The sequence below is a fragment of the Microtus oregoni genome, unplaced genomic scaffold, assembly GCF_018167655.1.
Source record: "Microtus oregoni isolate MIOR12 unplaced genomic scaffold, Mior012 000021F_ref0000039, whole genome shotgun sequence".
Lineage (NCBI taxonomy): Eukaryota > Metazoa > Chordata > Mammalia > Rodentia > Cricetidae > Microtus > Microtus oregoni.
Window position 1 is genome coordinate 5607501 of NW_024543080.1, and position 24651 is coordinate 5632151.

Consider the following 24651-nt stretch of genomic DNA (forward strand, 5'->3'; position numbering starts at 1 on the left):
GAGATCAAACCTTTGTCAGTTGCAGGGTTGGTGAAGATCTTCTCCCAGTCAGTGGGTTGTCTTCTTGTCTTAGTGACAGTGTCCTTTGCTTTACAGAAGCTTCTCAGCCTCAGGAAGTCCCATTTATTCAATGATGCCCTTAGTGTCTGTGCTGCTGGGGTTATACATAGGAAGTGGTCTCCTGTGCCCATGTGCTGTAGAGTACTTCCCACTTTCTCTTCTATCAGGTTCAGTGTGTTCGGGCTGATATTGAGGTCTTTAATCCATTTGGATTTGAGTTTTGTGCATGGTGATAGATATGGATCTATTTTCATTCTTCTACAGATTGACATCCAGTTTTGCCAGCACCATTTGTTGAAGATGCTCTCTTTTTTCCATTGTATACTTTTAGCTCCTTTATCGAAGATCAGGTGTTCATAGGTTTGTGGGTTAATGTCAGGGTCTTCTATTCGATTCCATTGGTCGACTTCTCTGTTTTTATGCCAATACCAAGCTGTTTTCAATACTGTAGCTCTGTAATAGAGTTTGAAGTCAGGGATGGTAATGCCTCCAGACAGTCCTTTATTGTATAAGATTGTTTTGGCTATCCTGGGTTTTTTGTTTTTCCATATAAAGTTGATTATTGTCTTCTCCAGATCTGTGAAGAATTTTGATGGGATTTTGATGGGGATTGCATTGAATCTATAGATTGCTTTTGGTAGAATTGCCATTTTTACTATGTTGATCCTCCCAATCCAAGAGCAAGGGAGGTCTTTCCATTTTCTGGTGTCTTCTTCAATTTCTTTCTTCAAAGACTTATAGTTCTTGTCAAGTAGATCTTTCATTTCCTTGGTCAGGGTTACCCCAAGGTATTTTATGCTATTTGTGGCTATCGTGAAAGGTGATGCTTCTCTGATTTCCCTCTCTGCTTCCTTATCCTTGGTGTATAGGAAGGCAACTGATTTTTTGGAGTTGATCTTGTATCCTGCCACATTACTAAAGCTGTTTATTTACTAACAGCTGTAGGAGTTCTTTGGTAGAATTTTTGGGGTCGCTTATGTACACTATCATATCATCTGCAAATAACGAAAGCTTAACGTCTTCCTTTCCAATACGAATCCCCTTTATCTCCTTATGTTGTCTTATTGCTATTGCTAGAATTTCAAGCACTATATTGAAGAGGTATGGAGAGAGTGGACATCCTTGTCGTGTTCCTGATTTTAGTGGGATGGCTTTGAGTTTTTCTCCGTTTAATTTAATGTTAGCTGTTGGCTTGCTGTAAATAGCTTTTATTATATTTAGGTAGGACCCTTGTATCCCTATTCTCTCCAAGACCTTTATCATAAAGGGGTGTTGAATTTTGTCGAATGCTTTTTCAGCATCTAGTGAAATGATCATATGGTTTTTTTCTTTCAGTTTATTTATATGGTGGATTACATTGATAGATTTGCGTATGTTGAACCAGCCCTGCATCTCTGGGATGAAGCCTACTTGATCATAATGGATAATTTTTCTTATGTGTTCTTGGATTCGGTTTGCCAGTATTTTATTGAAAATTTTTGCGTCGATGTTCATGAGTGAGATCGGTCTGTAATTCTCTTTCTTGGTTGGGTCTTTTTGTGGTTTTGGTATCAGGGTAACTGTAGCTTCATAAAAGGAATTTGGCAATGACTCTTCTGATTCTATATTGTGAAATACATTAAGGAGTATAGGTATTAGTTCTTCTTGGAAGTTCTGGTAGAATTCTGCATTGAAACCATCTGGTCCTGGGCTTTTTTTCGAAGGGAGATTTTTGATAACCATTTCTAATTCTTCGCGAGAAACCGGTCTATTTAGATCATTCACCTGGTCTTGGTTTAGCTTTGGTATATGATACTTATTTTAAAAAATGTCCATTTCTTTTGTATTTTCCAGTTTTGTGGCATACAGGCTTTTGTAGTAAGATCTAATGATTCTCTGAATTTCCTCTGTGTCTGTGGTTATGTCCCCCTTTTCATTTCTGATCTTATTTATTTGCGTGTTCTCTCTCTGTCGTTTAATTAGTTTGGATAGGGGTTTGTCGATCTTGTTGATTTTCTCCAAGAACCAGATTTTTGTTTCATTGATTCTTTGGACTGTTTTCTGTGTTTCTATTTTGTTGATTTCAGCCCTCAGTTTTATTATTTCCAGTCTTCTACTTCTCCTGGGCGCGTCTGCTTCTTTTTTTTCTAGAGCTTTCAGGTGTGTTTTTAAGTCCCCAATGTATGCATTCTCCGTTTTCTTTAAGTGGGCACTTAGTGCTATGAACTTTCCTCTTAGCACTGCTTTCATTGTGTCCCATAGGTTTGAGTATGTTGTCCCTTTATTTTCATTAAATTCAAGGAAGACTTTAATTTCTTTCTTGATTTCTTCCTTGACCCAGGTGTGGTTCAGTAGTTGACTGTTCAGTTTCCATGAGTTTGTCGGTTTTTTGGGGGCAGCGTGGTTGTTGCCTTCTAACTTTAATCCGTGATGATCTGATAAGACACAGGTGGACACTGATATTTTTTTGTATCTGTGGAGGTTTCCTTTGTTTCCGAGTATGTGGTCAATTTTTGAGAAGGTTCCATGAGCTGCAGAGAAGAAGGTATATTCTTTCTTATTTGGGTGGAATGTTCTATAGATGTCTGTTAAGTCCATTTGCTTCATTACCTCCAATAATTCTCTTAATTCTCTATTAGGTTTCTGTCTGATTGACCTGTCCCTTGGAGAGAGAGGTGTGTTGAAGTCTCCTACTACTAGTGTGTGTGGTTTGATGTCTGCCTTGAGTTCTAGTAATATTTCTTTTACATAAGTAGGTGCTTTTATATTGGGGGCGTATATATTCAGGATTGAGACGTCCTCCTGATGAATTGTTCCTGTTATGAGTATAAAGTGACCGTCTCGGTCTCTTCTGATTGATTTTAGTTTGAAGTCAGTTTTGTTAGAAATTAGTATGGCCACACCTGCTTTTTTCTTAGGACCATTTGCTTGAAACACCTTTTCCCAACCCTTTACTCTGAGTAGGTGCCTGTCTTTGTGGTTGAGATGTGTTTCTTGCAAACAGCAGAATGTTGGATCCTGTTTTCGTATCCAATCTTTTAGCCTGTGCCTTTTTATAGGTGAATTGAGCCCATTAATATTAAGTGATATTAATGACCAGTGGTTGTTTACTCCGGTTATTCTTATTGCTTTTGGTAGTAGAGATTGTGTGTCTCCCTTCTTTGAGATGTGCTCGTGAGGGGTCATTAGATGCCTGGGTTATTGTAGGCAGTGTTGGCAGTGTTGGATTCCTTGGGTTGTGATTTTCCTTCTATTACTTTCTGTAGGGCTGGATTTGTGGCTACATATTGTTTAAATTTGTTCTTATCCTGGAATGTCTTGTTTTCTCCATTGATAATGAACGATAGCTTGGCTGGGTATAGTAGTTTGGGTTTGCATCCATGGACTCTTAGCTTCTGCAGAACCTCTATCCAGGACCTTCTGGCTTTCATAGTTTCCATCGAGAAGTCAGGTGTAAGTCTGATCGGTTTACCTTTATAAGTTACTTGCCCTTTTTCTTTTGCAGCTCTTAATATTCTTTCTTTAACCTGTATATTTTGTGTTTTGATTATTATATGGCGAGGAGATGTTTTTCTTTGATCCAGTCTGTTTGGTGTTCTGTATGCTTCTTGAATATTTAAATGAATATCTTTCTTTAAGTTGGGAAAGTTTTCTTCCATAATTTTGTTGAAAATATTTTCTGGGCCTTTGAGCTGTGACTCTTCTCCTTCTTCTATTCCTATTATTCTTAGGTTTGGTTTTTTTATTGTGTCCCATAGTTCCTGAATGTTTTGTGTTGAGAATTTGTTGGCTTTGCTGTTTTCTTTGATCTGTTCGTTTATTTTCTCTATGGTGTCCTCAGCATCTGAGAGTCTTTCTTCTAGCTCTTGTATTCTATTGATTATGCTTGTTTCTGTAGACTCTGCTCGTTGGCCTAGATTTTCCATATCCAGCTGGTCCTCAGTTTGTATTTTCTTCTTTGCCTTCATTTCAGTTTTCAATTCTTGAACTGTTTCCATTACCTGTTTGATGGTTTTTTCTTGGTTTCCCAGGGTATCATGTACGTATTTACTCATTTCTTCAAACTTTTTGTTATACTTCTCATCCATTTCTATAAGGGCATTTTTTACATGTTGTTTAAGGGACTCTATTATCTTCATAAAGTCGATTTTTTCCACTTCTTCTGTGTTAGGTTGTTCAAATACTTCTGTTGTAAGATCATTGGGTTCTGATGTTTTCATGTTGTTTTTCGGATTATTGGGTGAGTTCTTGCCTTGGCGCCTGCCCATCTCCTCCTATTGATCCTATCCAATGGGTCCTTTAAAAACCGGATCAGGTTTCCCTGCTGGCCAAGGGCTCCGCTTACAAAATGCCCTCACTCTCTTTTGTGGTTCCTGCTGCAGGCCAAGAACCCTCTCACCCCTCCGAAGGATCTTCAGGACAGGACCAGGCTCCCCTTGTGCCAGTGACCTGGCCAACCAAAAGCCTACCTCTTTGATTCAATTGTAGTAGGGCGATCTGCTCTCCTTATTGCACGCCTGTCCCAGCCGCTTGGGTCTGCCGCTGCGCCCGTCCACGAAAGCCTCTTCCTGTATGCGGTGTTGCTCCGCCTCTGCGCGTCTGCCATCACTCCATCTTTAAGCCCTCAGCAAAGCCTCCTGATTTCTGCTCCCAATTCTCAGCAGTCACAGAATAGAAACAGCTAGGGCTTGGGAAGCCCAGGGCCCTGCATCTTGCATCAGTCAAGAGCTGCTGCCATTCAGCACCTAGTTGGACCTGTAAAGTGATTCAGTGTTCCCCAGAATCCTTAACGGATTGGGTCCAGGACTTCTGCACATGCCCAGATCTCCCATAGTAGGGATGGAGACGTAACTACAGCAGGTAGAGTGCTTGCTTAGTGTGCAGGCATCCCTGCATTTGATCCCTGGCACATCATAAACCGGAAATAGCGAACACCAGTACTCGCAAGCGCTCGACAAGTAGAGGCAAGATTAGTTCATCATCCTCCTGCAGAGCAAGATTTTGAGCCCTTAAAATTGAGGGGGATAAAAGGACAACAGAAAAAAAAAGAGCATAGCAAAAAAGTAAAAGAAAAAAGAGGGAGAAACTGCAAGGTGTGTGCATTAAACCGACACACATCCTTCCTTCTGCCTCAGTTTCCAGATCATGCACAATCCTTAATACAAAGTAGAGCGGTAGAAATAGTTGCACTGCTTAGGAAATTATGACAAGAAAAGAAATCTGTGCCGGTGCAAAGGTCCCGAGTCCGACCATAGTCTATCACAGCCTATCAGCAACGGTGTCGCTTTGGAATTCTCTTCTTTCGTTCCTTCTTTCCTTCGCTTCCTCTATTGAGACAAGGTCTCCCTATACAGTGCAGACCGGCCTCCAGTGCCATGCTCATGTGAATGTTTTCCAAACTGGTTGGTTGAATCCTTAATGATAAAGGGAACAGACTGATAAAAAAAAAAAAAAAAAGTCTCCCAGATCTTGCCTGTAGATGGCATTAGTAATTGATGTCTGTCTCAGCTGCTGAGCGCTTCTGAAATCTATCCCGTGGTATTTACCCCTGGTTGGTAAAGACCTACTTCTCAGGGTTGCTCTTATCTGCTGACTAAGCACGGCAGGGGCTTTTAAGGCAGGCCTGCATTCACGATGTGTCAGAATTTTGGGACAGGCCAATTTGGCTCAAGGACCACCCCTCCCCCTATGGCTTTGCCAAATTTGATGTGTAGTGCCTGGCACTTCTTCCCACCCAGCCTTCCCTGCTTGCCTCTTCCCGCATCCCAGTTCCGGTTCCCCTTATAAACCTGGATAGCACTTCTCTCTGGCATGGACTCTGGAGAATTGGGATAGCTAACTGCCTTGTAATAGGGCTGCTGTGGAGATATAGGTATGTGTGTGTGTGTGGCCTTGTGTGTGTGTGTGGCCTTGTGTGTGTGTGTGTGTGGCCTTGTGTGCGTGGCCTTGTGTGTGTGTGTGTGTGTGTGTGTGTGGCCTTGTAAAGGCTAGGCATGGAACTAACCCTCATTCAACTAACATTCGCTGAACTCTTGCTGTGTGTATGCTCTGTCCTGGGTACCTGGGCATAATGGTGAGCAAAGCCGACAAGAAACACCTGTCGAACTTGCTTCGCTAACATCGTTCATCAGGACACAGAGTCTCTCCAGTCTGGTCTAAGAGGGCTTGGCATCTTGTACCCTACACACTTGCGCCTACTCAACAGGAAAGCCTTCTTGTCTCCCAGGGTTTTACTTTCACTCCTACCGCCTTTGCCCTCCGTCCATGAAACGCCTTCTCTCTTTCTTGGGGACACTCTAATTCCTGGAGACTCAGTTCGACTCAGTGAGGGCAAATGTTGCTGCTGGTACAGATCAGCATGGGTCTTGCAAAAGCACTCGTTACACCACGCTAAAATCTTCCAACGAACCCCGGAGCTCCACTGGAGCAAGGGAACGACACGTCCAACCCGATTACTCCACGTTTGGCCCACAGTAGGCCCTCAGCACGGATCTCCCTCCCCGGGCTCCCCCATAAAGAAAGGAGATGAGCGAATCGGGAAGGGCGATTCAGTTCCCGGGATGGCCCTGCAGCTTGCAGGGAGAGGATGCAGGCGCGGCGCCCGCCGAATCACTGGAGCCGCTGCAGGGCACATGACTGGTAGCCTCCGCCCGGCCCCGCCCGCTTTCCCGGCGCAGTCGCCGGCCGCCGCCACCACCGCCGCGCGGGTTGCTGGCGAGCTCCACCGGCCCGCGTCACCACTTCGCGCGCTCCCTGCACCTCCCCGGCTGCTTCAGCCCAAGAAAGCGAAACCCAGGCGTCTCCGGGACCCGCGATCGCGCCGGCTCGGTGCTCCGAGGGCCGTGCTCGCTTCGCACTCGCCCCGCACGGACTCCAGAGCTGTGCGCACCGCGCGGGCAGCGGCTGAACCGGCACCGGGAGGGCGCGGGAGCTGCAGGGCCCCGGGGAGCTTCGGGCGGCTGCTGCGCGGCCTCGGCGGCGGCTCTTTCCCACTTACAATTGGGTCGCTGGTCCCGGTCCGTGAGCCGCGCGCAGTATGGGCAGATGCTGCTTCTACACGGCGGGGACACTGTCCCTGCTGTTTCTAGTGACCAGTGTCACACTGCTGGTGGCTCGAGTCTTCCAGAAGGCGGTGGACCAGACGATCGAGAAGGTAAGGCAGGCTAGGCGTGTGTGTGTGTATGTGTGTGTGTGTGTGTGTGTGTTCGCGCACGCGTGTCTTTCCAAGCCATCCTCCCACTGCGACTCTGTGTGGGGAGAGTCGCACTGGCCCCGACCCTGCAGAACACAACCCTTGTTTGTCCCCTGTGTCCCGGCCTTGGCTGGGTAGGGAGGCTTGAGGTTACTGTTCCCTTTAAATAACCCGGAGGTCTACAGATCTTGACTTTTAAGAAAGCCTTGTGTTCACGTTCTATCATTAGCGTTTCAACCCATCTCTCTACGCACCCAGTCTATGTTGAGTCTTGTTTTCCTCCCACTCCACAAAGAAACAGGAATGCATAAAAGCACCGCAGCAGAGGCAGGTTTTGTTGGCTGCCCGCCCTGCCTTTGAAGCGGAGTGGGGCTGACGATGAGAAACGGGTAAGAGGTCTATTGTGCTCTTGATTTCCTGGGCAGGGTAGGGCAAGGCAGTTGACAAACAGGCCAGGCTTTTGGAGTTGGTGACATTTTATCCATCGCAGTCAGTGCTTAGCGGCTTTGTGTCTCGCAGACAGCCTTGTCGCCTTATCTCTGTTTCATCCTTGATCTTCTCAGACGTTAGAAGGGACGCTGGGCGGGGGTGGGGTGGGGAAATGCTTTTAGCCACCTTAAAGGATCTGGACCTGTCTCTCGGAGTGGATGACTGGAGTCTGCATGGCTGGTCATGTGGAAGACTTCTCTATCCTGGGACTACCCGCGTCATTTCTTTCTCCACATCCACCAAGCACGGTGGAAAGAGGAACAGGAGAGAGTTACTAGGATCACTCTCTCCTTTAAAAATAAGTAGATAGGAAATAAGTCCCAGGAGTAGCCTTTCTCATTAGCATCGTACCTGTGCACACATCCGGCTCATCTGTATTGCTGTCACCCAGGCCGAAAAGCTTAGACCCGGTCTGCTGGGAACCAGAATACTCCAGGTTAAGATTAGCTGCCTTATTCCAAATGGCAGTAGATAAAATCCCTAAACAGAGATTTCCAGCAGTAACCAGTCACTTGGAATCTGGCAATTAAAAACTTTTTTTTTAAGTATCAAGACAAAAGTTCCCTTCCAGTCTGAATGAGATGGACGGCATTGCCAAGAGAAGACCAGGCCTACTGTGTAAGCTTCTCAAAGACTGTTGTTTCCCCGAGCCTGTGTGTTCAAGGACAGAAACAAACCCTTTCTCTATGCCCTACATCCAAATTCATGGCTAGTCTTAGACTCTTGCTTTGGTGGCTTGAGCTAAAGGATACAACAGTCAGGATATTTTCTTTTTAATTTTTTTTTTGGGGGGGAACAGTTCTGGTAGGATACTGGTTCTCCAGCACCTCAGCAGGGACCACTCCGATTCTTTGGAATTCAGTTTCTTCCCAGAGGGGTAGGTGGGAGGCAGCATCACAGGTCCTGAGTTTTTGTCAGCCACAAGTGGTTTTCTTCCTGGGAAGCGACCTGACCGATAACTTACAGTACAGGAGATTTAGAGACCGGCAGGACCAGCTGCGGAGTGGCGCACCACGTGGTGTGACAGGAAGGAAACGGGTTAGTTTCGGCAGATGGATGGGGATGTCTTATGTCAGCTCGAGGTTACCAGCGTGCCCTTGCCTGGGTAACCTGGAGGTCGCACCAAATGGAGGATCAAAGGAAGGACTCTGCAGATGAGACGCGCGGGGCACGGATGTTGGTGCTACCTGCACCGCTTGAGTAACCAGGGACTACTGTTGAATCTTTCTGGCAGTTTTTCCTTTTGAGATAGCTTCTTGCTATGCAGCCCAGGCTGGTCCTTGGGCACACAGCTCTTGTCTTGTCTCAGACTCCCAGGTGCTGGGATCACAAGCATGCATCACCACACCTGACTCCGTTCGTTTTTTCCTTTTGAAGGGAGGGTGGGTCTCATGTAGCCCAGGCTGACCTCATTCTATAGTGCTGAGAATGAACTTGAACTCCTGATCCTCCTGCCTTCCTGTTCTGAGTGCTGGGGTGACAGGTGCTGGGGTGACCTGGTTTATGCAATGCTATGATCAAACCAGGGTTTCTTGCCCGTTAGACAAACATTCTTCCGTCTAGCTTCCGCTCTACCCTGTAATATGTTTTATTCATGTTTCCTTGTCTGTAGGCACTGATAATAATGACCAAGGTATTTAGAAAGATTATAAGAATTTCCAAGAAAAAAGCACCCCCCCCCATAGTCAGCGTTTAATGAAATGATAGCGATTGTGTTCGAGATTAGGAAACGGACACCTGGTATTCAGATCCTATATGTGGCTCTCCAGCTTTAACGTTGGGCAAGCCACTTATTCTCTAAACCATCCTGGGCACCCAATTGTATCTCCATGAAGCTCATGCAGTATAAACTCTGGGTCCTTTGCTTCTACAGGTTCTTCCGAGGCCCTGTGTTTATTTTTGTGTCCATTTTTTTTTCTTCCTAGGAAGGACCCTTTGAATTGCAGAAGCTTCGGGCCCCATAAAACCTGGGTCTTGTAGGCTAAGCAAAGAGCACTTAGACATTGCTCAAGGCCTGGGTAATGGATATGCGGTAGCTATCATTATTTCCATTAGTATTTCTATGGGTGATTCATTCGTGAGTTGACTTTATTGTAGTTATAATATAATCCACTTGGGTTCTCCAAGTCTACTGTTTTCCTTTGAAGATATTCATGCCCCAACTTGGATAACATGAAAAAGAGAAATGGGGAAAAGGTCGAAATTCAAAAGTATCGGTTTGGCCAATTCTGGGAAGTTTAGTGAGATATTTCTTATACACATTGATCTCAAAGATGTGGAGATGCCTTAGTAAAATAAGTGCTTGCCGCGGAAGCACAGATCCCTTGCACCCACATAAAAGGCTGGATGGGGTAGCATGCATCTGTAACCCCAGCACTATGAAGGCCGAGAGACAGAAGGATCTCTGGGACTTCTGGCCAGCAAGCCTGGGCAGTCGGTGAGTTCTAGATTCAGTGACAGACCCTGTCTCAAGCAAGCAAGCAAGCAAACAAACAGATAAACTCAGTTGAAGAAGACAGTCAGCATTGACCTCTGTCATCCACATGCATGTGGACACATTGTGCACATGCAGTCACGCATATAGCCACATACACCCATATAGACACACAAAAACAAAAAGAAAGAAAATAATTTATCTTGAATGATCATTGTCCTTTAGTTCTAGGTTGACATAGCAGAATGAAGTGAGACTTTTATTTTGACTGGTAAACAGCATGGTTGGAGTGGTATTGGAACTAAATATCCCAGTTGGCCGCTGCTGGGCATGAGCAAATTCTGACACAAGTGTTGGTGGGAAGTAATCAATTTATCCAAAGCCAGCCTTGAAAAATTAGTAGGACCACCTTCTCAGTGGTCCGTCTCGGGGCTTTCCTAGGAGATGGAGGGGGTGGAAGGGACAGCGAGTCCTAGAAAGTAGGCCTGTGTTTTATCTGGAACTTCATGATAGATCTTGGCGTGTGTGTGTGTGTGTGTGTGTGTATGTGTATATATGTGTGTGTGTGTGTGTGTATAGGTATGTGTGTATATATATGTGTGTGTCTGTGTGTATGTGTGTGTATGGGTGTGTGTGTATATGGGTGTATGTGTGTGTATGTGTGTATATTGTGTGTATGGGTATGTGTGTGTATGGGTATGTGTGTGGGGGGGTGTATGTGTGTATGTCTGTGTGTGTGAGAGAAAGAGAGAAAGAGAAAGAGAGAGAGAGAGAGAGAGATAAGGTCTCACTATATAGCCCTGGATGGCCTGTGTCTTAGGGTTTCTTGCTGTGAAGAGACACCATGACCATAACAACTCTTATCAAGGAAAACATTTAATCGGGGCTGGCCTACAGTTTCAGAAGTTTACTCCATTACTGTCATGGCGGGACATGGCAGCATGCAGGCAGACATGGTGCTGGAGAAGGAGCTGAGAGTTCTACATCTTGATTCCCTGGCAGTAGGGAGAGACAATCCCACTCGGTGTGTGTGACTTGAGCACATCTGAGACCTCGGAGCGCCACTTCCACAGTGACACACTTCCTCCGACAAGGCCACACCTCCTGATAGTGCCACTCCCTATGGCCAAGCACTCAAACACGTGAGTCTCTAGGGGCCACACCACCTCAGCACACCAGTAAGCAGGGTTTCTCTGGGCTCTCTGCCTCAGTTTCTGCTCCAGGCTCCTGTCTTGAGTTCTGTTCTGAACTTCCCTCAGTGACGGACTGTGATACTGTGATGTGGAATATAAACCAAACAAATCCATTCCTTTTGGACAGTGTCCTGTCACAGCAAGAGAGAAGTGACTAGAACAACAGAGTTCCTTCAACCAAAGGATTGCAGAGGCCCGGAACAGTCAGGGCGGTTGCAGAGGAGCTTCTCCGCCCCACTAACGTCTGCCTTATCCTGGGAAACCGTGTAGTCACTGGTTCTCATTGGCAGGACAGGGGCCCAAAGCACCTTGGTCCCCTTCAGCTTCCCCCCTCTCCCCACTTCTTGGGATGCTAAGACATCAAAAAAACCAATGCTCCGAGATGTGGGTCTCTGCCTCTGCTTCCATCAGTTGCTGTATGAAGATTCTATGGTGACGTTTAAGATAGTCATCAGTCTGACTACAGGGCAAGGCCAGCTCAGGCACCCTCTTCAATTTTGCTTAGGGTCTTAGCTGGGGTCATGCTTGTGGATTCCTGAAAATTTCTCTAGTGCCTGGTTTCTTGCTAGCCCCATAATGGCTCCCTCAATCGAGATATCTCTTTCCTTGCTCTCATCTCTGTCCTCCCCCCATCTCGACTATCCCATTTCCTCAAGTTCTCCTCCCCCTCTCCCTTTCCCTTCCTCCTCCCCTCCTCCTCCTCTTCCATTCTCCTTCTCCCCATCCCCTGACCCCATGCTCCCAATTTTGTCAGAAGATCTTGTCTATTTCCCCTTCCTAGGGGAATCTATGTATGTTTCTCTTAGGGTTCACCTTGTTACTTAGCTTCCCTAGGATTGTGGACTATAGGTTCATTATCCTTTGCTTTACAGCTAGTATCCAGGACTTTTTCTTGCATATTGACCTCACTCCCCTAGTTACCTGCATTCAAAGAACATGGAGCTGGGGCTATGGCTTGGTGGTAGAATGCCTGATTGGCTCAGTAAAGGTCCTAGATTCAATCCCTGAGACCAGGAAGGAGGAGGGGTTTGTTCACGACTTAGTGCTAAGGGCTACAAATACAACAGAAAATAAGGCAGAGCCGCTGTCGAAAGTTGAGAAGACTTAGACTCTTAGTCTAAGGTTTTTGTTTCAAAGAGAAACAAACCTTTGAGATCACTTTTTATTTGTTATTTTCCTTTGGGAAGCTAAGTGGCTTATCTAAAGCTCAGGGGAGAGGTAGGAGTGCCAGCTTGGACTTCTGACGGTGACTGTTTCCCCACCCTAAGGATGACCGCATTCCATTTTCCTGAAATTGCCCGGCCTGGTTTGTGTGGACTTACTGCTCTGGTGTAAGGATTAACAACCTCTTCCTCTAAAACACTATGGATTGGATAAGGACTGCTATGGCTACCTCCCGCTTGACCCCCCATGCTACACTGTTTTCCCATAATTCTACTGTCTGCTGCGTCTTGGCATGCGGGGAGGACTACACTCTTTAAAAAGCAAGAGGACTTTTTTTTTTCTTTCTGTAAAGCTACAAGGGATTAGAAACAGGCCTGCAAGGCCCCTGAGAGTGTAATAGAAACTGGGAGGTCAGCAGGAATCCGGCCTCCTTTGCTTACTCATTCTGCCCTGGCCGCTTACTGACCTGGGGCTTCCCCCACCTAGGTGTGGCTTTCCAGCTGATGAACCTCCCAGGGGCATGCTCATTTCTCAGTTTCTTTTTTGCAAGTTCATAACAGTGATGGAATTGGCTATGTACCCGAGGAGGGCTCAGAGCTATAAACAGGCAGTGATTTTGACTACAAGGTAGCGTTCTCTTCTCTCCCTTACAGCATCTTGCCATAGCACACTCAGGATGCTTCCCTCAATCTCCTCAATCTGTGCTGGCTACAAGTGAACTCATAATTACCAAGAAACAACAGTTGTCTGTGTTGTTCTTAGACTCTAGGGGATACAGTGTCTCTTCCGGAGATGTAGAGGAAGCCAGACCTTGCCCAGATCTGCTGAGTCAGGCTCATTAGAAACAGTACCAGGTTAAAGAAATGTGGAGAGCAAAGGTTTTTAGCTCGTTTTCGTTCCTGGAGATGGGGTTTCTGGCTGAGGACATTACTACTAACACTGCCATTATCTGGAACATTTGCGGGAAAAGAAACAGGTGTAGGGAGGTTCTTAGCTGTGGGAGTCGCTTTGCTTGACAATTCATTCTGTCAGAGGCCATCTGGCCGGCCAGATACTCTCTTGCTTCACGAAGAAGAGTCAGCAGGTGGGAATAAGCTCATTGATGAAAACATGGGATGTCGGCCAAGCGAGGAGACACTTATGACCCATATCATCAATGCATCACACACACACACACACACACACACATACACACACTCACAGTGCTAAGAAAGGGGCTGTTTTTAATCAAAGCTAGTAACCGGTCAGAAGCCATCAAAGGAAAACAAACACTGACCTTGGTTCTAACTCTCTCTTACTCTCTTATTTTTTGACCTCCCTGTGTAGTTGAGGACCTCAAACTCCCCCCAGTCTCCTGCTTCCTTATCTCGAGTGCTGGCCACGCCCAGCAGTTTGCTTTCTCTTTTTGAAAGTGCTTTCGGTGTGCACTTTTGTTGCTTGTTTAGCAGGAGCTGATGGAATGGGAACCGTTTGGGAGGCAGAGTGCCATGAGCTGTGTGGAATACAATAAGCAAGCTCCGCACAGGAACAGTAAACAAGGTCCCTGCCCTTATAAAATTGCTTCCAATTCAAACTTCTGGCCTCTTTACACTCTTAAAATTACTAAAGACTCCAGAGAACTTTTGTACTTTTGCTTCTGTGGCTCATACGTACTGATTCTTATAACAGTAGAATTAAAAGCAAAGACGGTGAGATGGCTCAGTGGATAAGGTGCTTGCTATGCAGAGTGACCAGAGTTCAAATCCCCAGAACTCATAAAAGGTAGGCATGGTAGTGTACCTCTGTAATCCCAATGCTCCTACAGCGAGATGAGTGGTGGGGACCTGAGAGTCCACGGAGACTCGAAAGCCAGATCGTCTGGCACACGCAGCATTGCCAACAAACAACCAAAGACTCAGTTTTAAAGTAGGTAGAAGGCAAGGACCAACACTAAGGTTGTCCTCCGACCACACACATACTATGGCATATAGTCGCCCATACCCATGCGTGTGTGCGCGCGCACATACACAATATATATAAAAGATTTGAGAAACTCTAAAAATGCAAGAATACACCAGCAATTGTACCTCCTCTACCAAAGCAAGGATGTCTTTGTGGGTCAGGTACCCTCTGGAAAACTCTACTTCATACTCACAAAGCCAGGGAGGGGAGGGGAGGAGATGACATATAGCTACTGTTACTAAAAATTACTTTTGACTTGCAGAGTGTCTGAGGGGGTCTCAGGGACATCTAGGGGTCCACAGGCCGTGTTCATCCAGTTTCAATGAAATTAATAGTTTTTTTAGGGATGTTTAAAAATATATAATACATGTTATTATATTATTTATATATTATTAATATAGTAATTATGTTATGCATGTTATAATAACAACATATATGACATATATCTTTGCTGTTATTATAACATGTATAATATATAATTATAACAATTATACATACCTACAATTGTATTTCTGCATGACCTATTTGGTTACTATTCTCAAAAGAAAAAAGAGCCAAAGCAAACAAACAAAAGCCATTAGTGATTCTGGTTCTGGGAATCTCTTGTCTTTCATTGTGTCCTGATAAAGCTGGCTGAGAACACTGGTCTCTCCATACGTAAGTCACAAAGCCTTTCTCTGACATCAGACCCATAGGGATTTCAGTCTTTAGCACCCAATTTAGTATTCAAAACTAGCTTGAAAGTTTTTTGAAGGTAAGGATTCTGACATATTTAGTTTTGTATCATTTCCTGTTGCCAAATTTCCTGAGTTGTACAGAACAAGATGATCAAGGGCTAAGGTGTAGCTCAGTAGGGGCTGGATTTAATCCCTAGCACCACAGAAAGAAGGAACAGGAGGAGGAAAAGAAAAGGGAAGGGAGGGAAAAGAAGACATGAAGGAATGGAGAAGATGCTTAATAAAGCTCTTGCATGGATGGAAGGTTAGATAAAAATTCTGTCTTTGGAAGGATGTAGTTTGCTTGTTGTTGTGTGACTTCACATTTGATCCCACCCTGTAGGACAGTGGTCACATGTTTACCCCTGAATGGTTTATCCCTTTAAAAATCTGGAAATTTGGGCAGGAGAGGTGGCTCAGAGGGTAGAGGTGTTTGTTGTTCAAGCATGATGACCTGAATTTAACCCCAGAACAATGGAAAGGTGGGAAGCGAGAGCCAATGCCACAAAGTTGCCCTTTGACCTCCACATGCACATCCTAACATGTGCCCCCTGCCTCGTCATACACACACAGTAAACAAACAAAGTAAAATTTGGAAACATAATCTAGTGATTCGGGTTTCTGTCTTCTTCCGGCACATGCCAGAGCTCTGGAGTGTGAGCCTCACCAAGCCCCGCGTGGTGGCAGACCAGCGACCAACCCCGCTATCTTAGCCCACTGTGTCTTACACCACTATAGACCGGTGGCCAACCCCGCTATCTTAGCCCACTGTTACTTACACCACTATAGACCAGTGGCCAACCCCGCTATCTTAGCCCACTGTTTCTTACACCACTATAGACCGGTGGCTTCTGAACAATAGAAATATATTTCTCACAGTTATGAAGGTTGGGAGAGTCAACACACAACAGATTTAGTGCCTGGTATAAAGAATCACATGGATGCAAGGGCTTATTTGGGGGTTGTAGTTTGAGGGTGCAGTCTCTCGGGACAGGGAGAGCGAGGTATCAAGAACCGCTCTGAACGTGATGCAGAACTGGTCATACTGCAGCGACAATCACGAAGTCAAAAGAGACAGACACTACCACAAGTCTCGCATTCTCCTTTTTATCTAACCTGGAACTCCAGCCTCTAGGATGCTGCCACCCATGTTCAGTGTGGGCCTTTCCTTCTTGTTTCAACTTCTCTCTGGACCTGACCTCTCAGAAACCCCCAGCAGTGCATTTCCTACTGACTTAAGTCCAGTCAAGCTGATAGTGATGATTAATCACCACAAGCCTTGATCTATTCATGAGGGCTCAGCCCTTGTGACAGTGACAGTCGCTTCAAGGCCTCACCTCTGAAGCTGTCACCTTGGGGCTGAGGATTTCAACACAGAGATTTTAAAGAGACAAAGGATTCAGCTCATGACACCTGCTATTCCCACACCTCTTTTGGCGCCCAACATCCAGCAAATGTCCCTTGTCATTAGGCTTGCTCGCTTGTCTTTCTTAGAGAGACCTCTCTCTGCACCTCATCCTCCCTACCAAAGACAAAACAACTGGAAGATAGCTTTTGGAGACTTATGTGGGCAAAGGCTTGTTTCTGTGTGGAAGTAAATACTGTTTCCAGTTTGACAGCTGCAGACACAGCCTGCTTCTCTCGCTACCCTCCCCCGCTGACCGTTCTACACTGAGTTTTAAACTTTTCCAGAGACAATGAATGCTAGTGTTATCAGTAATGTCATCCGCCACCACAAGTCCTGGTTTTTAAGATGCATTTTTTAAAATTGACAATTCAAATTATATTTATTTATTTATGGTATACAATGATGTTGATTTTTTAATATATAATTATATATAAATGATAAGTATACAGCATAATGGGTAAATAAAGCTATTTATCACATATGTCACCTATGGACTTATCTGTGGGAAACAGACTAGAACAGTTTAAAAACCGACTCAGCTGTTTTCAGGTAGAGCACACCTACAGTGTGTTGGCATTAACTACAGTCCCTCTGTTGGACAATAGGTCTCTTGAACTTACTCTTCTTATCTGATTGAAATTGTGTTTTGACATTCCTCCTCTACCCTCCACTCTGAAAGCCCCATTGAAAGGGACACTGCACGTCTGTTAATTACCGGGAGTGGGAGAGAGAAATAAATAAGCAAGCGAGGATCACATCACACGGCTCCTACATGAGCAATCATAACCAAACAGGTTTGAAAGAATGAGGTGGGCTGCACGGGTTACAGACAGAGCATGCGCATTGTTTCCAGGGCTGTGTTTCTTATTTAGTTCCAGCGGAAAATCGTTTTTCTCTGGCGCTTTCTGGTTCACTGCCCACCCTCCCTACACACATATATGTCCCCAGCTTTGACAGTGAGGTACAGTGGATACCATAGTCAGAATACTCACTCCTCTTCCAGATTTCTAGGTTGAAACCCTCACTTACTCCTTTGTTTCCTTCTGGCTGCTACCCTTACTGTTCTCCACCCTGGCTACATTGTTGATCACCCTGGACCCTCAGGGAACACTGCAGTGAGTGTTTCCTAGCAGGAGTTTGCTTCAATGTAGCTAGCCTACCATAAGGACCCCGGTGTCATTTAGAGACAGGGCCACAGTTGCCAGTGAGCTAGGATTTGAAACGGAGCTGTCAGCTTCCATTAGCTGAACTTGTGACAGTTACAGTCTCACCAGAATGAGTCAAATGATTATGCAAAAATGGTGATCGGGGAATGTGTTTCCAATTCAAAGTCAGGAATCAAGGGGAAAACATTAACGGCAGAATTTTTGTCTCACGGTGCCAAAGAGACTAGGTGGAAGTTGTAAAAATTATTTAAATTACAGGTGTGTGTCTTAGATTTGTTTAACTTAAGGGCGCAATCTTTCAAAACAAAACCGACTGATGTTTTGGTATTGGAGTTTTTCTGATCTGGAATCCTAGAAAAGCCACACACACACACTCTTCAGCCTTCAGGTTCTCAGAGTTGGCTGCCTTAAATGTGGGTGATTGGCAGTATGGATGCTTGAGTTGTGTTTAATTATTAAGGAGCCTTCTCTTGACTTTGCAGAGTCGTTCGTAGTGCTCTTGAGCCCTGCTGGTTTCCTTAAAAGTATTTCTGATTCCTGTCAAATCTGACGCAATTCCCCAAGGGCTTATTTTTACCCTTTGGAAGTGGCTTGCCCTGGGACAGCTGGTTCAACAACTCTCCTGCCATTTCTTTCCCAAAGGTCACTGCAAGACTGCCTCACTGTGCTAGGTAGAGAAGCTAGTCAGCTACATCTGACCTACGTACGTCAGTCGTGGCTGGTCAGGACTCTTTGCCCCTAAGTTCAGGACAGGTCACGGTTCTTCTCCCTCTGACCAGCTTTCCAGCTTTCCGTGGACTCCAAGTTATACTGTGTTTGCCAAGTCTGCTGACTTCATTGACAACTTTGTAAAACAAAACAAAAAAGTATACTTTTCTTGTAATTTAAGATGTTACTTCCCACTGTTAAAACTTCAAACATCTTTAGGCTGGTATTGGAGGGATATGGTCCATGATGATGCTTCTGGAAGTTTCTGACAACGTGACTTCATAAAAACCTTGATTAAATAATTCCAAAGGTGGCAGCTGATTTGAAGAAATTAATAGGATTGGGGAAGGGGCTTCATGGGTAAAGACACTTGCCTCACAAGCCTGCCTGAGTTTGCTTCTGGAAGCCGTAGAAGGGTGACTAGGGAGAAAAATGACTTCACAAAGTTGTCTTCTGACCTTCAGGTGCTTATGGTAACACATGCACCCTCCCTCCCAACCACGCACAAACACACACAGTAATACTTAATTAAAAACTAATTCATCCATAGCTTAGATGAAGATATTCTAGAACATTCTTCACAGGACAGAAATGAGTACATGTCCCAAAGCGAATGACTAGGTGAGCTGATTGGTTACTATCTATATAACAGATAAGTACACAAATACAGCATCTAAAACTAAATGAGGATAGTTTATCATATTGTTTTTTCAAAATGCACATACATATGTATAGATTTTAAAATATCAGAAGGAGGGACTAGAGAGATGCCTCAGCAGTCAGGAGTAATGGCTGCTCTTCCAGGACCTGGGTTCTGTTCCCAGCACCCACATGGCGGCTCACAGCCACCTGTAACTCAAGTTCCAGGGGATCCGATGCATTCTTCTGGCTCTGCAGGCTCCAGTCACTCTCGTGGTGCTTATGTATACATGCAGACAAACATGCATATGCATAAAATAGAAACGGTTTTTAAAAAACAAAGACATTACTAATATTTTAAAGAAGAAATGCTAATAGTGGGAGCATGGATTATAATGGTGTTCTTTTCTTTTCTGTCACTCATTTTGTTTTTCTTATCTATGTGTGTGCACATGTGTGCGTGAGTGTGCATGTGTCATGAGGCACACGTGTGCCATGTTGCTATTGTGTAGCTCAGAGGAGAATTCTTCAGGAGCTTCACTTCTTCCTACTGCTGTTCTGATGACATCCAACTTTGTCTATGGGTTCCCGGGATTGAGCTCAGCCATCACCGAAGCACCTTTACCCACGAAGCTAGCTTCTTGGTCCTTGCTATGTAGCCAAGGCTGGTCTTGAACTCCTGATCCTCCTGCCTCTGCCTCCCACGTGATGAGAGCACAGGTGCGGGCTACTGTGACTGATGACTTCCTCTTACTTTTTTTTTTTAAATAAAAATTGCATTATAAAGACTTTGCAAATGAAAACTTTTTATTGCCCAGATTTTCTATGGCAGCAGGGTGTCCTGGGCAGGGGGAGAACCAAGTACCATTTTCCTGATTTCAGGTGAGAGCAAATGGCAGCCTCATTTGGGAGCTGAGGTTGGACGCTTGCACGGCTGCTCCCTGCACATTTGTAGTTTGGTCGTTGTTGCTGTTGTTTAATCTGCTGCACCAGATGTCTCTTCCAAATCTGATATGACCAGACACACTTCTGTGAACTGATCATTTTACCTTAGGCAAGAGTGAATCCTGCTTCCAATTCTATGTGACATTTGTGTCCTTAAACTGAGTTTCGTCTGAAGAACACGGCTTCTTCCTGTTGGGCACAGGAAGGACTTCACTTTGTACCTTTTTGGCTGATGAATAGGAAAGTATTTCTGCCCTCATTGTTAGTTTAGCTTTTGTTCTTAATTCACCACATAACAAGGATTCATCCCAATATTTCTTTTAGTGATGTACAGTATTGTGCTTTGAAAAACCGATCCCATGCAACCTGGCTAAAATTAACAAGCGCTAGCCAACCTCATTTGTGAAACTGGTTTAGGACCTTGTGCAGGTTTTTAATGCATTCTAACTATGACATCTCGGCTGATTGAAGGTCTTATCTGGAGCTGTCACTACCACAGCTGAGCCCTCGGTGACGGACCGCAGCTGTCCCCACGTATGGCTTTATGTTTAGACTGGCTCAGGGCAGATGTGGCAGTGATCCTGGCTCCTTGGATCCGGCATTCTCTGGACTTGAGGTTGTTATGTATTCATTTGTCAATACTGATTTTGCAGAGCAAGTGCTTGGCAGTGCACCACCAATGTCTCGTGTATCTGATGCAAAACTAGAGGTTCGATCAGTGAACTTTCTGCCCCATCTTGTGGCACAAGGTTCCCTTGCTCTCTCTGGATACCTTAGCATAGTGGGACTGAGCAGCTATGGGGCTCTGAGCTTCTTCTCCTCTTAGGTCCTCACATCCAGTGGATGGAGCTCAGCATGACCCACCCCACCCCCCAAAAAAAAGCTGCCATACTTTCTTTCCTTAAGAACTCAGGGAGACTGCCTGGGAAACTCAGAGTCTAGTGTATTGTGTTTTCTCTGTTGTTGCTATGGTTTCCTTTAGGGTAGGGTTGCTAGATACAAAACAAGATGCCCAGACTAGTTTACATTACAGATATCACAACATGTTGTCCCTAGGTCCTTCTGTATGCCTCTGTTAAGACTAAATCATTTTCTGTCTGCTCTTCTAGAGGACCTGGGTTTGATTCCTAGCATCCACATGGTGGCTCACAGCTATCTGTAACTATAGTCTCACTGAATCAAATGTCCTTGTCTGACCTTCTTGGGTACCAGGCATGTATGTATAATATAACAGATATACATGTAGGCAAAACACCACAATAAATACAATTTTAAAAATTAAAAAAAAAACACTTAAAAGATTAAATTAATTTCTTTGTAGCTCATGTAATATCTGGGACATAATTATACTTAAGAAATTGTTTGTATGAAACTCAGTTGCATTTGCTAAATCTGGTCATTCCACCAGACTGTGAGGTAAGCAAACATGGACTTTGCCACACTGCAGTCCAGGCTTGTCCAGGCTTGATTTAATGTTCTGACTTTGTACTTGGGAACATCTGTGCAACCGTCTCCTTATCTACATACTGTAGTTTCTTTTCATTTCTTTTTTTGGTGCTTGGCTCTGACACAAATTGGGAAACTGGAAATTCTTATCTATCTCAGGAGCAATGCATCCCCTGACACAGCCCCAGACTCTGGCAGGGACACAGTAGTACGCAGCTGGCAGTGGTGGCAGTAGTGACTGTCTTGTGAGCTGAACTCAGGAAAGGATAAAAATAAAGATGAAACCATTTCAGAAATGCTGGCAGCTGCTTTTACAACTTCCCTCTGCTCTCTCATCCCCCTTGGTCTCTGTGTGTGTGTGTGTGTGTGTGTGTGTGTGTGTCTCTCACACACACACAGACACACACATACACAGACACACACACAAGGCCAGGGGTCTCTTCTGAGATTTTCCGAGGGCTCCTTGACAAACACACAGCCATGTGAACCAGAGGAAAGATGCATGAACAGTACGGAAAAGGGGGTTAGATTTGAATGCAGTAACAGGAGACAGGACAGTGTATTTGGATGGCATGGGTTCTTCTCTGTTCTAGCCAAGATAGAGAAATACCGTGGGGTCAGACTGACCATGGGGAGAATACTAGGGTGTACCAGAGTCTGCTACTAACTGTGGCCCAAGTAAGGATCACTCTGACAAGGACCGTTTCGATAGTTAACTGTGAGTGTTATCATTTGCCTTGTTTAAGGAGACAAAGCTTCTAAACATTTATTTTTATCCTGTAGGTCAGAGAGATGTGTTTATGGATGCCCAAGTAGGCTGGCTTCACCCTTTCTGGATGGATTTCTGCCCCCTTTCTTTCTGGAAATTCCCCCTGCTTTTCTTTGCACCTTGGGTTGCCTGAGCACCATAAAACCAAGCAAGATAAACCCAGCTGCTTACCCATCTGTTCGGCTCTCACTTGCGGAGCTCCAGGGTTTGTAATTTGTAGATGAACTTCATTAACAGATAAGTGAGATCCCAGGTCTTTTCTCCTTCTCATCCTCTGCACACCTTGGTGCTGAGCCGTAGCTGGCCCCCAGGTGAGGCCCATTCCTAGGCACCCCACTTTCCCCAGCATCGTGTCCTCTAGTCTTGTCCACTTCTCCTAGGAAAACAAACTCTTTGCCTAGCCCTTGAGGTTCCGCAAGCATCACTATTAGCTTTTGCCCTCTGCAGCAGTCTTTACAGTAATGGTTTAAAGTAGCCCGTCCTGACCCGAGCCGGATTTGTGTTTCCACCCCCACTCCAACCCACCCTCATCCCTTGCTGGGAATTGAACTTAAGGCCTTCGACGTGTAGGCAAGGCAAGGCAAAGGCTACTATCGGGCTATATCCCCAAGCCCAGATTTATTTGTTTCGTAGGTTTGTGTTTATGCATAGTTTGTCTACATATGTGTACCATGGGTGCATATGGGCTGTTGCCCACAAAAGCCAGAAGAGTTTCGGGATCTGGAATTACAGACAATTGTGAGCTTCCATGTGGGTGCTGGGACCTGAACCTGGGTCCTTTGGAAGAGCAACAAGTGCGCTTAACCACTGAGCCATGTTTCCGGCTTCTCCACCTCTTTTCATTTGACCCTCTTGACCAATGTGCTGTACTGCCTGTGTTGAACTGACACGCAGAAGGGGTGCATTCTTGTACTGTTTGTGTTGTTTTGCTTTCTGCTTTGAGATAGGGTTTCACTCTGTAGCCCAGGCCAGCCTCAAACTTGTGAAAATCTTTCTGTCTCACCCACCCCGCAGTTGGCTTACAGATGTGGGCCACCACACACAGATGCAGCCCTTCCTGTTTTTGGTTTTTTAAAAATAAGATTAATTTCTTTTTATTTTTTGTGTGGTGCGTGTGTGCCTGTGTGTGCCTGTGTGTGTGCGCGTGTGTGTGTGCGTGCGTGCGTGTGTGTGTGTGTGTGTGCGCGCGCGCTTCACTCTCTGCTTTGTTTCCGCGGGACGGGGTCTCTCACTGAGCCTGAAGCTCACCATTTCACCCGGCTAGCTCCTGGGATCAGACTGTCGGTGCTGCAGTGAGCGACTCAGGCAGCCACGCCTGTGTTTTCTCCCGTGTGGGACGTGGGGATTAGAAGTCCGTCCTCACGCTTGCACAACAAGCCCTCCTAGTCACGAACTACCTCAGCAGACTCCCTTCCTCTGTTCTTGGAAAAGGAGGGTGAACCTGGAGTTGCATTGCCAAGGTCAGCTGACCCCTACCCAGAAGCAGCCATTCCAGCCCCCACCCACACTGGGCTCTGGGCAGTTAACCTAGTTAACCCTCACAGGGAGTTTATCTTGCAGCCTGGGACTCGAACTTGTTCCTCTGACCTTCAGGATACAGCAAGCATTTGGTAGCTTCAAGTTCTTCTCGCGGTAGGGATAGAAACAGTTCAGGCTGCTTGCTAGGGTCACCGCTAGTGGCTGGCTGGGTTGCAGCTGGGGTTCTCTCTTTATCTGCTTTCCCCAAGGTCTTTCTGTGCCCGGTCAAAGGATCACACCCACCTTCTCTCTCCGTGTCTAAAGCAAAGTCAACCGAAGCTAGCCTCAGAGTTCTCTAGTATTATATTAAACCAACGTTTCTCCAGGAAGTATGTTGTTCTAGGGGACATAGGAAGTGCAAAAGAACAAACAAACCTACTGGTTTTTGGAGACCAGGGTACTTACTCCACTTTGTGAAGCCCTGGCTAACCCAGTTGGTTACATACCGAAGAGCCGCATTTCCACTTTTGGTTGCTGAGTTTCCCTCCTCCTTCTTGGTTCCTAATGACTTCCGTTATAGGTGTTTCCTATGCTGACCCTCCTTAAGTGATGCTTATGTGCTTGGTCATGGAGTTCAGTGGAAAATACTGGTTTCTTCCAGTACAGCTTTCCTCGGGCAGCCTGTGGAGAAGAAAAATTACTGCCCAGCCTTTTTCTAGAAAGTTTTGGACAAGCAAAAGTGATCCTTCTCAAAGCCGAGTGACTTTTTAAATACTCAGGGGTCTTTGAAGTTCTCTGGAAGACGGAGTAATTCTCATTCTCAGGCTCCCATTCTCAGAAGTACTGAGTCAGTTTTAAGTAGCTTCACTTCCTGGTAGTTTTAAGGTGTTGTATGCATACTTTCTGATAGACAGGACTGGAGAAACTAAAGCCAGTCTGGGCTG

General features: G+C 45.4%; 1 protein-coding gene across 1 annotated transcript in view; it reads left to right on the forward strand.

The window, feature by feature from the left end:
- The first annotated feature begins 6721 nt into the window (after positions 1 to 6721).
- Positions 6722 to 24651, forward strand: part of Scarb2 (scavenger receptor class B member 2) — a 56284-nt gene continuing 38354 nt past the window's right edge. Inside the window, exon 1 of the mRNA XM_041671419.1 lies at positions 6722 to 7192. Within this exon, the coding sequence (XP_041527353.1) occupies positions 7076 to 7192 (117 nt within the window). The 5' untranslated portion in view covers positions 6722 to 7075. The remainder of the gene's footprint in view (positions 7193 to 24651) is intronic.